The sequence below is a fragment of the Lynx canadensis genome, chromosome X (assembly GCF_007474595.2).
Source record: "Lynx canadensis isolate LIC74 chromosome X, mLynCan4.pri.v2, whole genome shotgun sequence".
Taxonomy (NCBI): domain Eukaryota; kingdom Metazoa; phylum Chordata; class Mammalia; order Carnivora; family Felidae; genus Lynx; species Lynx canadensis.
This window is the reverse complement of record NC_044321.2, coordinates 6476419-6490457: the sequence shown is the minus strand read 5'-3', so window position 1 is coordinate 6490457 and position 14039 is coordinate 6476419. Positions and strand designations below refer to the sequence as shown.

General features: G+C 52.5%; 1 protein-coding gene and 1 long non-coding RNA gene across 2 annotated transcripts in view; one reads left to right on the top strand and one right to left on the bottom strand.

Annotated features, from left to right (window-relative positions):
• SHROOM2 (shroom family member 2) overlaps window positions 1–747 on the bottom strand; it is a 155807-nt gene extending 155060 nt beyond the window's left edge. Inside the window, exon 1 of the mRNA XM_030305710.1 lies at window positions 583–747. Within this exon, the coding sequence (XP_030161570.1) occupies window positions 583–747 (165 nt within the window). The remainder of the gene's footprint in view (window positions 1–582) is intronic.
• A 1057-nt stretch (window positions 748–1804) lies between these two features.
• On the top strand, window positions 1805–3921 carry LOC115507104. The gene is made up of 2 exons (XR_003966555.1): window positions 1805–1978; window positions 2231–3921. It is a non-coding gene; the product is annotated as an uncharacterized LOC115507104 (long non-coding RNA).
• The last annotated feature ends 10118 nt before the right edge of the window (window positions 3922–14039 follow it).

Sequence of the window (14039 nt, the reverse complement as noted above, 5' to 3'; positions counted from 1 at the left end):
GCAGGTATCCAGAACGCCGTGGATCTAGGGCTGGAAGCCGAAAGTCAGTAAATATTGATGGGCTGATGGGAATCGAGAAGCTGGGATGGCGACAGCTGCTAGTCTGGCTTTCCCAGCGATAAGGGGTACAGGTTCAAGGGGTGCAGAACCAAGGGCCTACAGTGGCAAACACAGATCGGGACAGTTCAGGCCACCCCCTGGCACGTGGAGTGGGCCCTCTCCAACCTCTGGGCAGCCCCACAGGTGCAGGCCGCCGCTGGAGAAGCCGGGAGTGACAGGGGACCCAGCCAGGTCCCTTCTTGAAGGGGGAGGGGAGGGGACCCGGAACAGGAGCCATTTAAACTCTGCGCCGCGCTTAGAGTGAGCAGGGCTGGGAGCCGCCGCCGAGCGGCCGGGGTGGCGCCGGGACCACGCACCTATGCGTGTCCCGGTGCTCCGGTCCCCGCAGGTGACCCAGGCGGACCCGCGCCCCGGCGCTGGGGGCGCGATCCGCCCGCCCCTCCGGCGCCCCCACCCCCGGCGAGTCCGCCGCCCCAAGGCCACCTTTGGGTTGTCACCGTAAGGGTCCCGCAGCCGCCTCACCTTGGTGATGACCAGCGGTTCGCCGTGCTCGCGGCCGCCCTTCAGGGTGAAGCCCCATGGGGCGCCGCCGCTCAGCTGCACCTCCACCAAGCGCCCGCCGTCGGCCGCCCGCGCGTCGGCCTCGGCCAGGCGCTCGGGCCGCGCGCGGGGCTCGGCGCCCTCCATGGCGCGGGGCGCGGAGGCGGCGCGGCCGCTCAGCCCCCAGGGCCCGTCCGGCCCGCGCCCATGCAGTCGGGGGAGCCCCGGCCGGCCGAGGGCGAGGGAAGGTCCGTGCGCTCCTGCCGCCGCCGGCCAGTGGCGAACTTGCGCGGCAACTTGGGAGGAAAGTGCCGGCCGGGGCCAGGGAGGGAGCCGGGAGCGGGCGGCGCGGCGCACGGAGGAGGGCGGGCCGGGCAGGGGGCGGGGCCGGCGCGCTCCAGGGCTCGGGCCGCTCGGCGGGCAGGGGGCGGGGCGCGCGCGGGGCTCCCGGGAGCTGCCCGGAGGGTGGGAGGGACCGGAGGGGGCGCGCGCCCCGGGACCCGTGCGGCCGCTGAGGGACGGAGGGGCCAGGGGCGCTCGGGGCGGGGGCGCCCTGGACTGGTCCCAAGGGGGCGAGGGCCGGCGCGCACACGGTGCCGGTGTCGCCGGCCAGGGATGCGAGTGCGCGCTCGGGGCTCCCCCAGGTTACCCAGAGGGTGGAAGGGGGGCGAGGGCCGGCGCGCGCACGGAACCTGTGCCGCCTGCCGTTGCGGGAGCGCGCCCCGACTCGCCCCCCTCCAAAGTTGCCCGGAGGGTGGGAGGGGGCGGAGCGCGCACTCCGGACCTCGCGCTGCTCCGTGGGGCCGAGGGGCGGCCGGGGACCGCGACGCGAACTCCGGTCCTTCCTCCCGCGCGAGCGCAGGGCGGCCCTTGGAGGCTCCGGGCGCGCCAGCCCTCCGCCCGGGAGGCCGAGCGGCGGCAGGTGAGGCGGCGGAAGCGCCCGCGCGGGGCGGGGCGGGCGGCGGTCCGAGTCCCCGGCGCCCTCCATCTTGGAGCGCGCGGCCGGCCCGCCGCCCCCGCCTTTGTTCGCGCCGACCGCGGGCTGCCGGCGGCCGCCCAGGTGAGGCCGGAAGCGCGGCGGGCGGCCCCGGGGCGGCCCCGCGCCGGTCCGCGAGCCACCAGCCTGCTCCCGCACGCGCGTGCTTTGTCCCCGGGCGCGGACTTGGGGCCCGCGGGTCCCGGGAGTCCTCCCTGAGAGCCTCCCCCCGCCGCGCAGCCTGGGCCAAACGCTGGCCTTAGGAGGGTCCTTTTAAAGTCCGGGCAGAAGAGAAGGGCGTCCGGACTCTTCCCGGGTGGAGCTGCCTACCCTCCCACAAGGTCCCTGCTGCAGCGCCCAGCCCACATAAGGAATGTTCTTGGCTCTTCCCAGCCCTTGTAGGTACGGTCCGGGAAGTCTTTGCATTCGGACCCTGTCCTCACTCTCGTAGGGCAGTGCCACGAGGTCTTAATGTCCCACTTCTGCATTGCCTACAAAGGAGAGGTGGTCTGAAATTACTGAAAGGGCGTGCCTCCTACCTCTATCCCTTTTCAATTTACGTAAAAGTCCGGTATGAAGAAATACCTGTATTAGTACACGTTTGCATGCTTTGCAAAAAAAAAACCAAAAACAACCTTTTTATTTTATTTGTAGTTACGTCACTGGACGCTGGTGCTCGCTTGTCTCTTCAAAGCAGCTCTATCCAGGTACTTGCAGCAGGTGGGGATGGAATAGACCTCGAGGACAAGCTCGGAGACCACTGGACAGAAAGAGTGAGGGGTCTCTGTCACTGTGGAGCAGAGACCAGGAACCTCACCTGTGGTCTCAGTTTCCTCAGTGGTCAAGTGAGGGATTTCCGTTCTGTGACTGATGGTTTGGGCTATCATCCAGGCAACTGAAGTAAGAGTGCAAACTTCACTCCGCACTTCTGGCTCTGGGCACTGATCACTGCCCCATAAGTAACGTCCAGAATGTCTCCAGTTAGAGGAATGGGGAGTTTTTCTTTGTGAAGGGAGATGTAAGGAGTGTGTGCCTGTTAGAATCCGTCTCAAGCGGACCTTGACTGCGGTGGTCATGCAAACCTGCCCAAAATGATGACATTGCACACAGCTAAATGGACACAGGAGTGCACCAACGCTGAGGAAATCTAACCAAGCTTGGCAGATTGTATCAATGTTAATGTTCTGACTGAGGTGCAGGTTGCAAACGATGTCCCTGTACTGTTTTTTACAACTAAATGTGAATCTGTAATTATCTTCAGCTAAGACGTTTGATTTAAAAAGTGGCTGGATCGGGACACCAAAAGACAAAGGGCCATATAAACGCACGTAGAGTTTTTGGAAGTTCCCTAGTCTCAAAACGCACCGCCCTGCCCTGTGATATATTAACTTAAATCTCAGTTAACTACGGCTGAAATTCAGGCCACTAGATTCACTAAGCAGAGACCAAGATTTCATTGTCCCGTAAGTCACAGCCAAAGTCATCTTTAACGTTTTATATTGACCATGTAATCAGATGACCTATCCACCGCTTGAACGGGTTATACTGTTCATTCTCAAACTTAGGTGGAGGTCGACGTTTATCCTTAGTAAATTTAATTTTACTGAGTTTTTTCTTAATCTTCACATTAGGCATTCCTCCCAGCTTAGCATTATTTGAATAGGTCTAAGACTGCTGTATCTATAGACATTAATAAATACAGCAGAAGGGACTGGATCAAGTCTGTGTGGCCTGCTTTGAGATAGATGCCCTCTTCCCAGACCCTCATAAATCCTTTCGTTGGCGGTCTTGGGTTTATATAGGTGGGCAAATCTACCATCACACCTAGACTTCTGTATCATGTCTGTTGTATCGTTATAAGACAGTATAATGTATCTTGGAAACCATCAGTGTCTTGTGACTGAAAGGCATTGCCCCAATTTATTAGCCTCGCACCCTTTTTGGAAGAGTTTAGTATGACACTGAACCAGTGTGGACTTACAATGGTAATGGTTTTCTTTTCTAAGAACTCATAACTCAGCCAGATTTTCTAAGGACAGAATATATTTGTTAGCATCTAGCTTTTCTGTTAGAAAGCTAGGGACAAATAGGCTTTATGAGCCTATGTTCTTCTGGACCTGTAGACATGACCCTGTGACCCATCAACATCTAAGCATTCAATAGCCCTGGGTATATGCCACTTTTTCAAACCTGAGGCTTCCTTTAATAGAGAAGAGACAGGTGAAACTTGAGGTTGTTCTTTTGGTGTCTGGCCGGCTCAGTCCATACAGCGTGTGACTCTTAAATCTCGGGGTTGTGAGTTCCAGCCCCGTGTTGGGTGTGGAGATTACTGACAAATAAAAGTTCTTTTACTTTATTGACAGTGAATGAATCAATCAATGAATAGAAGACCAGTTGAGCCAACTTTCAGAGATTTCATCGATAGCTAATCCTTTTTATGAAATAGAGTTCAAATTATTTTAGGGTTTTTTGGTTCTAAAAAGACACAAGGATTTGTAATTATAAAATGTAGTGGAGGATAGAGTACCAAAACTTTACCTTTCAAAGTAGTAGGTTAGTACCGTCAAGCTTTGCAGAACACCTGTGGCAATTTTTAGAGGGCAGTATTAGCCATTTTCTACTTAACCCACTGTGTACCTGAGTTAGGGTCCCTATGAATTCAGATGGTGGAGAGTCAGTCCAGGTAAGAGAGCAGCCACAGGAAAAGGGTGACGCGGTGACTTTGCCCCTCACCACCATTTGTCATCTTCTCGATTTCTACCAGCTATTATTACAAACATTGGAATTTAACTTAGTTGTAGATCTTGGCCCAGAGACAAAAGCTGAATGCTGCGTCTGCATAACTGCACCCCTACTTCTCCCCCTCTCACCTCAGAAGGATTTTACCCTGGGTCTTGTTAGTTGGAGCATCTACAGATCTCTAGAGGAGAGATTTCCTCTTCTGTGGGGGGGTCTCTACCTGTGCCTGGCATCATTATCCCATTCATGTAATCCACATTGGGAGTTGGCTTCTAGCACCCAGCACCTTTGGTTGAGGAAGCAAGCAGCCACAGCAACTAAGACATAGTAGCCACGATCCACAGGGAACCTGCTTTGTACCAAGCACATTACATAGATGGACTCAAGTCCAAAGTTTCTGGGAGCATGCATCACCCCAATTTACAGAGGAAGAAACTTGAGCCCCAGAGGGGCTTAATAACTCTGCTTGAGGTTGCTGAGCCCCGTCCCAAGGGGGACTCACACACTCAGGCTCTTCTATGCACAGGGACCAGTGCTGGGTTGGGTATTGGACGGCAGTTTGCACTGAGCTAGGGAGCTGGCTCTTCTCTGTAAGACCTTTAGACACTGAGCCACCTTTTGAGGTTCCCTTGATCTCCAAACAAGAAAAAGGCTGAAGCATCCTATGTGCAAACTTTGCCTAATAAAACTGGGTACTAATTTATATTTGCTTGAGTTCCAATCCTGTTACCTTGGAGACGTGTTCTTTAATTTTGTTTATTTGTTCATTTTTGAGAGACAGAGACCGAGCGCTACTGGGGGAGGGGCAGAGAGAGAGGGAGACACAGAATCTGAAGCAGGCTCCAGGCTCCAAGCTATCAGCACAGAGCCCGACGCAGGGCTCAAACCCATGAACTGTGAGATCATGACCTGAGCCCAAGTCAGACACTTAATCCACTGAGCCACCCAGGCACCCTTGAGATATGTCCTTTCAAATGTTATGTGTAAATGGTTACATTTCTGGCTGGTGGTTAAATACACACACACAGACACACACACACTTTTATCAGTGAATGAATTAATGAATAAAAGGCAAATTGAACCAAATGTTAGAGATTTAATTAATAGCTAATCTTTAAGAAATATGTACAGTGAAACCTTGCATTGTAAATAACTTGCTCTACAAGTGTTCCACAAGACGAGCAACTGTTTCTAATAAGTTTTAACTTGACAAACAAGCAATGTCTTATGAGTAGTACATGACTCCAAATATCACACAATCACAACTGAATCAATGGTTCTCTCTCTCTCTCTCTCTCTCTTTCTTTTTCTCTCTGCAGGATTGAAGGTGATTGTCTCCCATGCTCAGATGCTCAGTCTCAGGCCACGGTGTTTGGCAGAAATCAGTGATTTTTCAGAACGTTGGAAGGTGCCCAAAACTGGCATTGGTGTATTCTTTGTCACTTCAAGCACCTAAGTCCTTTGCTTTTCCATACAAAAATGAGCTTAGGAATCCTTTACTTCTTTGTAGGTCAGGCTGTCTGCAGATAGAGACCCTTTCCTCTGCTGCCTTATTGCCAGTTACATTAAATACAGTACATGACAAGAGTTTATTAGTATTGTACTGTAGCCAATGTCTGTTACTAATGGTGAAAGTCTCCCAGTAACCCTCCTCTCTCTTGTCTCCTTCACATGGCCATGAAGGTTTTCAAAAGTAATTTGTTTTTCTTTATATTTTGTATTTTCTTTATTATTTTGTATTATATTACAGTATTGTAATCATTTTTGTATGAATATTTTTGGGCTGTGGAACGAATCATCTGAGCTTCCATTATTGCTTATGGGAAAACTCGCTTTGATATACAGGTGCTTTAGACTACAAGCATGTTTCCGAAACGAATTATGCTTGCAAACCAAGATTTTTATTATATATATAAAACAATGCTTTTCAAATTGGGAGTATTCAAAAAGAGCTACTATTTTTAAAGTGTTTTTTTTTATTTATTTTTTAAGTTTATTTAAGAGCAAGCACAGGGGAAGGGCAAAGAGAGACGGAGAGAAAGAATCCCAAGCAGGCTCTGCACTGTCACAGTGTGGAGCTCCATGCCTGGCCCAAACTCCCCAATCGTGTCCTGAGCTGAAATCAAGAGTGGGTCACTGACCCAGCTGAGCCACCCAGGTGCCCCTAAAAGTGTTCATTTTTAAAATGCAGTTTTAGGGGCGCCTGGGTGGCTCCCGTCTGGTGAATGTCCATCTTTGGCTCAGGTCATGATGTCCCTGCTCGTGGGTTGGAGTCCCGCATCAGGCTCTGTGCTGACGGCTCAGAGTCTGGAGCCTGCGTCAGATTGTGTCTCCCTCTCTCTCTGCCCCTCCCCTGCTCCCACTCTGTCTCTCTCTGTCTCTCTTTCTGAAAATTAAACATTAAAAATTTTTTTTAATTTTTTTTTAAGTGTATTCATTTTTGAGGGAGAGACAGAGTGGGAGCAGGGGAGGGGCAGAGAGAAAGAGAGAGATGGAATCCGAAGCAGGCTCCAGGCTCTGAGCTGTCAGCACAGAGCCCGATGCGGGGCTTGAACTCACAAACCGTGAGAGCATGACCTGAGCTGAAGTCAGACGCTTAACCGACTGAGCCACCCAGGCGCCCCTTAAAAAAATTCTTTTTTAAATGCAGTTGTAGAAAGCCATTGGCTGTTTTTTACTTTTTATTTTTATTTTATTTATTTATTTATTTATTTATTTATTTATTTTTTAATTTTTTTTTTTAACGTTTATTTATTTTTGAGACAGAGAGAGACAGAGCATGAGCGGGGGAGGGGCAGAGAGCGAGGGAGACACAGAATCGGAAGCAGGCTCCAGGCTCTGAGCCATCAGCCCAGAGCCCGACGCGGGGCTCAAACTCACGGACCATGAGGTCGTGACCTGAGCTGAAGTCGGACGCTTAACCGACTGAGCCACCCAGGCGCCCCTCACTTTTTATTTTTTTATAAAGTAGCCAACAAGAACTTCTTGAGCACTTTTAACTTGCCCAGTACTGGGGAGAGGTCACTAAGGAATGGAAAGGATGCAGAAAATAGGAAGCATTAACTCTGGCCAATGAAGAAAATACGATAGAAAAAAGAAATTAGTGCACCATTATGCGCAAAATGACTCTTAATTGCAGAAGTTCTAGCAGGAGAGAAACCAAAGTAGAGAAGAAAAACAAAAGGAATTAATACAACTCCTAGATAAAGAGTTGTATTCCTTTGCTCCTGTGAGCAGAGGAATGTTCTTTACAGGGAAGCTAAACGCGTTAGGACTGAATGCTGAAACGCTGTGGACGAGTGCAGAAGCTTCCCAGTCTTGCTCCTTTTGAATGTGTCCCGAGACTCCACTCCCCATCCCAGGGGTGTGCGTACAGGTAGGGTGAGTGAGGAAGTATAAACAGCTCTGGGCTTCTGGCCGAAATAACCGAGTCTGGTGGCTGGAGAACAGGTGAGGGTAGGCCGTAAGGAGTTTCCTTTGGGCAGGTTGAAATTTGAAATGCCTTTGGGATGCCGTGTATGTTTTCTAAGGCTATTGTAATAAGTTACCATAAACTGCTTAAGACCACGTTTTTTTCCTTCCTGGAAGCCAGAAATCTGAAATCTAGGTGTCAGCAGGGCCACACCCCCTCTGGAGGCTCTAGGAGAGAATCTGTTCCCTGGTCCCTTCAAGTGTCTGGTGGCTGCTGGCATTCTGGGCTGAATGACTGGATCAGGCCAACTTTTGCCTTTGTGGTCACCCAGCCTCCTCCTCTGCCTACGTCCTGTCTCCCTCTGTCGCTCTCTTAGAAGGTCACCATGATTGCCTTTAGGGCCCACCTGGAGAATGGAGGCTGCTGTCTGCATCTCAGAATCCTTAATCTAATCTCGTGTGAAAAGACCTTTTTTCCAAATAAGGTAACAAATGTTTGAGGGATTCGAACCCATTATCTTTGGAGAGCAATAGTCATCTCAACTACAGATATCTGAGTGGAAATCACTGGGGTGTTCTTGAGGTAGGGTCCCTTCCCTAAGCAATGTGGAAGAAACAAAACCTTCAAAATAAAGGAAGGCAACCTGGCTGTAGGTGGACATGAAATCCCTCACGGCCCCGTAACAGGAGACCACCTAATGAGACCACATGTTTCTGTGTTACCATATATGGGAGGCAAAGAGGTAGAAAATGTATAAAAAACTATGCCACATGGCATTTGGTGCTCATTTCTTCGGGTACGAACCCAATTGAGCGGTGCTGGCAGGAATAAAGTTGCTTTCTGGAAAGAAAAGCCTCAGTGTCACAACTCTGTGCGAGAATCCTGCTACATTACATGGGGGCTCATGTCCGGGATTCAGAGACGGTGCATAGCCACCTCCTTTGCCGCCAGGGTACAAACCTCTGAGTGCCAGGAGACGTGGCCTTGCCTGGTGCTAAAGGACTGCTTGATCTTTAGGAGATGAGTCCTCCCGGTGTGCCGGGGCGAGGACCCCATGTGCAGCTACAGAACCCGTGTGCACCAACGGAACCCGTGAGGCCCAGGAACCAGCTTAAGGAGAGCCGCCCATCAGACTGGTAAGAACCGGGTTCATTTTGGCAGACCTGCCCCTAAGAGGCAGAAGGGGAGCCTGGTCACCTCCCAGATTTGCCCTAGTTCCACAGCGACGAGGAACCAAGCCACAACTCTAACGCGCTGAATGTAGGGTGGTGGGTGGGAGTTGATGTGTGAATGAGACGGACAACAGAAAGGTTCTGACCTGACCAAGGGTCAGCGTTGAGTCTTGATCCGTGATTCCTTGGTGACCTCATATGGCTTAAGGCGGCATCAGACTTCCTCGGGAGCGTGATCTGTATCACGCATTGAAACTGAACCCGCCAGTGCTAAGAGGCTCCCGAAATATCTCTGAGAGGAGAATGGCCAGAAATGGACAAAGCGAGTGTGTGTCCTCTCCAAACTGGTCCCCCACCTTCCTCTTTTTTCCCTCTTGTATGCATGAAAGTCATCTGTTAGGGGGAGGAAATGGGTGGAAAGCAGGGTAAACCAACTCCCCTAGAGTGTATGTTGAGGAATTTCAAAGAGGGGTATTCAGGAAAATTATGGTGTGAAATTAACTCCTGGAAAGTCTGGACATTCTGTGAAATTGATTGGCTGTCATTTGGGGCAGGCTGGCTCTCTGAGGGCTCACTTGATAAGGAACTAGTTGGCTGAGTGTTGAGGGTCATTGCAGGGGACCCAGGCCACCCAGACCAATTTCCTTACATTGACTGTTGGCAAGACCTGGTCCTGTCCCGGCCACCTTGGCTGAAACTCTGTATTGAAAAGAGCTTTAAAGTTAGGATGGCTCACGTCACAGCTTCCTCCAAATACCGGCCAGAAATTAAAAAGCCCATACTGTCGGGAGAACCTGAAGAAACCCCACCACCATATGTCCCACTGGACATCTCACTGCCACCTGTGCCTTCAGCCACTCTAGCTGCCGAAACCCCATCAGAGTCTGCCCTTAGTCTCGAGACCTCACCACCCCTAGCACCACTGGCCTCCCTGAATGTGACTGACTCACCCAGACCACCAGTCTTAAAACCACATATGCCTCCTGGAAGGTGACTAGAGAATCAGACCAGCGGAGGCGGTCCCTCCCTGTAGCCACAGCAGGGAGCCCTACTGATGCTACTGAGGGAAACCAGGAAGGCCAGATCCAAGGAGGCCAGCGTGTTTTTGTGTACCAACCCTTTACCACTATGGACCTCCTAAATTGGAAGCACCATACCCTCCTATACGGAGAAACCCCAGGCTATGATTGAGCTAATGCGGTCCATAATTCAAACCCACAAACCTACCTGGGTGACTGCCACCAACTTCTGACCCTCTTCGATACGGAGGAGTGTCGCTGGATTACCCAGGCAGCCCTAAAATGGTTAGAGGAGAATGCCCCAGCCGGGACACTAGATCCCCAGGCCTGTGCTCGGGCTCACTTCCCTGAGGAGGACCCCAAATGGGACCCAAATGACTCAAGTATAGATGGAGGGTTTGCAAGGACCGAATGGTATCCTGAAGCCCTTGGAAAGCAGGGGGAAAGTCCATACATGTGAGTAAAACATCAGAAGTGCTCCAGGGGGCCCGAGGAAAGCCTGAGACCGTTTATGAGAGACTGCGTGTGGCATTTCGTCTCTATACTCGCCTGAGCCAGAAGTGCCCACTCACCAGCGGATGGTTCATGCGGCGTTCATAGGTCGGGACCAGGGGGACATTTGGTGCGAGCTGCAAAAACTGGGAGGTTTCACCGGCGTGAATGCCAGTCAGTTGCTAGAAGTAGCAACCCAGGTGTTGGTGAACTGTCACCAGGCAGCACAGAGAAAGAACGCAGAAAGATGCGAAACAGGCAGGCTCGTTAGCTGCCGCCTCGGTGGAGCGGTCAGAATGCTCCCGGAAAGGTGCCCCGCAGGGAAAGGGTCAAAGCCAGAAAGGGGACCGGCGGGGGAAGGCCTCCCGCCAGACCAAAATTAGGGTGGAATCCGTGTACTTATTGCCGTCGGGAGGGCCACTGGAAAACTGAGTGTCCCCAGAGACCGGACCATTCTCAGCAAAGCCCCAAGCAGAAAGAAAGAGGCCATGTGGTCCAGGGCTGGTACCAACGGGCCCCAAGGCCTCATGGGGCCCCCCGAAGACGACTTTGTGGGGCTAGCCACCGAGGAGGACTAGGACAGACCGGGCTCTATTTTGTTAGGCCCCCAGGAGCCCATGGTCTGAATGAATGGGGGGCGGGGGGCAACCCATTGACTTTATGGTGGATACTGGAGCAGAACACTCAGTAGTGACCCAACCCGTGGACCCCTCTCACAGAGACAAGCCACCATTGTGGGGGCCACAGGCAGTCGGACGCACCGTCCCTTCCTGCTGCCTCAACGATGCAGTTTAGTTGGCCATGAAGTCATCCATGAATTCCTGTACCTCCCCGACTGCCCTGTGGCTCTAATGGGCCGTGACCTGTTGGGAAGGCTGCAGTCCCAGATAACTTTCCACTGTCGGGGACAGGCTGCTCTGACCCTACGGAAACTGGAAGCAAAGATTGTGACTCTCACGATTCCTCAAGGGGAAGAGTGGCGTCTCTGCAGTCTCACAACCGGTGCCTGAGCTTCCCTCTAAGATCCCAGGAGTGTGGGCTGAAGGCAACCCACGAGGCCTGGCCTGAAACATACTACCTGTGGTTGTGGAACTGAAGTTGAGGCAGAGCTCACCCAACAGAGACCATACTTTATCCCTCGCGAGGCACAGACCAGGATCCAAAAACAGCTGGAGAGACTTTTAAAGTATGGGATCCTCCGGCCGTGCCAGTCACCTTGGAACACGCCCCTCTTGCCTGTCCAAAATCCAGGCACAGATGACTCCCGGCTGGTTCAGCACCTGCAGGCAGTCAACCAGGTAACCGTCACCATGCACCCAGTGGTCCCAAGCCCCTCTACACTTGCGGGGCTCATTCCTGCTGAAGCCACCTTCTTGCCCTGTTTGGACCTCAAGGATGCCTTTTTCTGCATCCACCTGGCCCCCCAGAGCCAGCTGATCTTTGCCTTCCGATGGGAGGATCCTGAAAATGGTGACACGGGCCAATTAACTTCGACCAGGTTGCCTCAGGGTTTCAAAAACTCCCCAACTGTTTCCGGCACTGCATTTGCCTCTCACTTGGAAGCCTTCCCCGCAGATCAACATGACTGTCCCGCTTCAGTACGTGGATGACGTGCTGGCTGGGAAATCCCAGGAGGGCTGCATGGAAGGGACTCAGCAGCTCCTTCCCTCCTATGGAAAACCAGTTACAAGGTCTCGAGGCAAAAGGCCCAAGTCTGTCAGGAAAAGGTGAAATATCTTGGCTTCCACCTGTCCCGGGGGCAGTGCCAGCTCAGCCCAGAGAGGAAGCAGGCCATCTGCTCGATCCCGGCCCCGAACCCTGGTGCCAGGTCCGGGAGTTTCTCAGGCTGCACGTTTCTGAAGGATCGGGATAACTAACTTTTCAGTCCTGGCAAAACCCCTCTGTGAGGGGGGAAGAGAGGGAGCCCCTGATGTGGGAATCAGTACAGCAGAAGGCCTTCGAGGAAATAAAGCGAGCCCTTACTAATGCACCTGGTTTAGGGCTCCCAGACATGACCAAGCCTTTCTTTCTGTGTGTCTGTATTGGCTGGTATTGCAGGGGGAGTCCTGACTCAGTTGTTGGGGTCATGGCATCGCCCAGTGGCATATCTCTCCAAGCAACTTGACTCGCCCAAGGCTGGCCCCGCTCCCCTCCCCGGCCTACGGGCACCGGAAGCCATGGCCCTCCTGGTATCTGAAGGCTGACAAGTTAACTATGAGACAGGAATTGACAGTCTGAGTGCCACATTCAGTATTGACGTTAGTGCAGTAAAAGGGACAATACTGGCTAACCAACGCCGGGATGGTCACATATCAGGGAATGCTATGTGAGAAGCCACACGTTCACCCAGAAGTAGTGCGAACCCTGAACCCCACAACCCTACTGCCTGTAGGGCCGGGCCAGCCAGACCTTGACTGCATTGCAGTCATGGATGAGGTGTTCTCCACTTGAGGGAGACTTGAGGGATCAGCCCCTCAAAGACACCGACACTGAATATTTCACTGATGATAGCGGTTTTGTAAAGAGGGGAGAGTGTCTTGCAAGTTATTCTGTGGTGACCCTGAATTCTGTCATTGAAGCAGAACCCCTGCCAAAGGGGACTTGGGTGCAAAAGGCAGAGCTAATTGCGCTAACCCGTGCCCTCCCACTGGCGGCAGGGATATGTGTTAATATATACAGACTCTAAATATGCCTTCACCACCCTCCATGTCCATAGGGCCTTAGATAAAGAGAAGGGTCTAGTAAACTCAGGACGGAAGGACATAAAATATGGTTAGAAAATCCTTGAACTCTTAGACGCTATGTGGGCCCCTAAAAGTGGCAGTCATGCATCGCCGGGGACATTAATGGGGAGACACCACGGCTGCATGGGGAAACTGTAAGGCAGACCAAGAGGCGAAGCTAGCAGCTTCCAAAGGAGCAGTGGAATGAGCAGCTTTAACCGCTGCACTGTTACTTAACCCGTTGGCGGAATGGGACCCTAATTACTCACACCATGAAAGTATGTGGTTTAAGACTGAAAATGGAAGCTACCTCCCAGGTGGATGGTGGAAATTTGAGATGGGCAAATAGCAATTCCTGAGACCCTGGTTCCAGCCTTTGTCAAGCGGTTCCATCAGGAAACTCACATTGGCCGGACGGCCCTTGAGACAATGTGGAGCCAATATTTCTACCTCCCTCGACTCTCCATCATAGCCCGGGCGGTACATGAGCAATGTGAAACGTGTGCCCGGAATAATCCACGTCAGGGACCCAAGGCCACTCCCGAGGTGCAGAGTGTCGGGGGAGCCCTAGTTGAAAATGTGATGGTGGACTTCACGGAGCTCCCCCGGGCTCCGAGCCGTAAATATCTGTTGGTCTTTGTGTGCACTTTCTCACGCTGGGGTGGAAGCCTTCCCTACTCGCACAGAAAAGGCACATGAAGTGGGAAGTAGCCCGACTTCTTCTAAAGGAAATTATCCCACGGTTTGGGGTCCCTTTCACTATGGGGTCAGATAAGGGGCCAGCACCCGTGGCTGAGGAGGTGCAGCTGGTGGCAGAAGGGCTAAAGATCACATGGAGGTCACACGCGGCATACTGACCCCAGAGCTCCGGGAAGGTGGAACGAACGAACCGAACCCTGAAGCTGC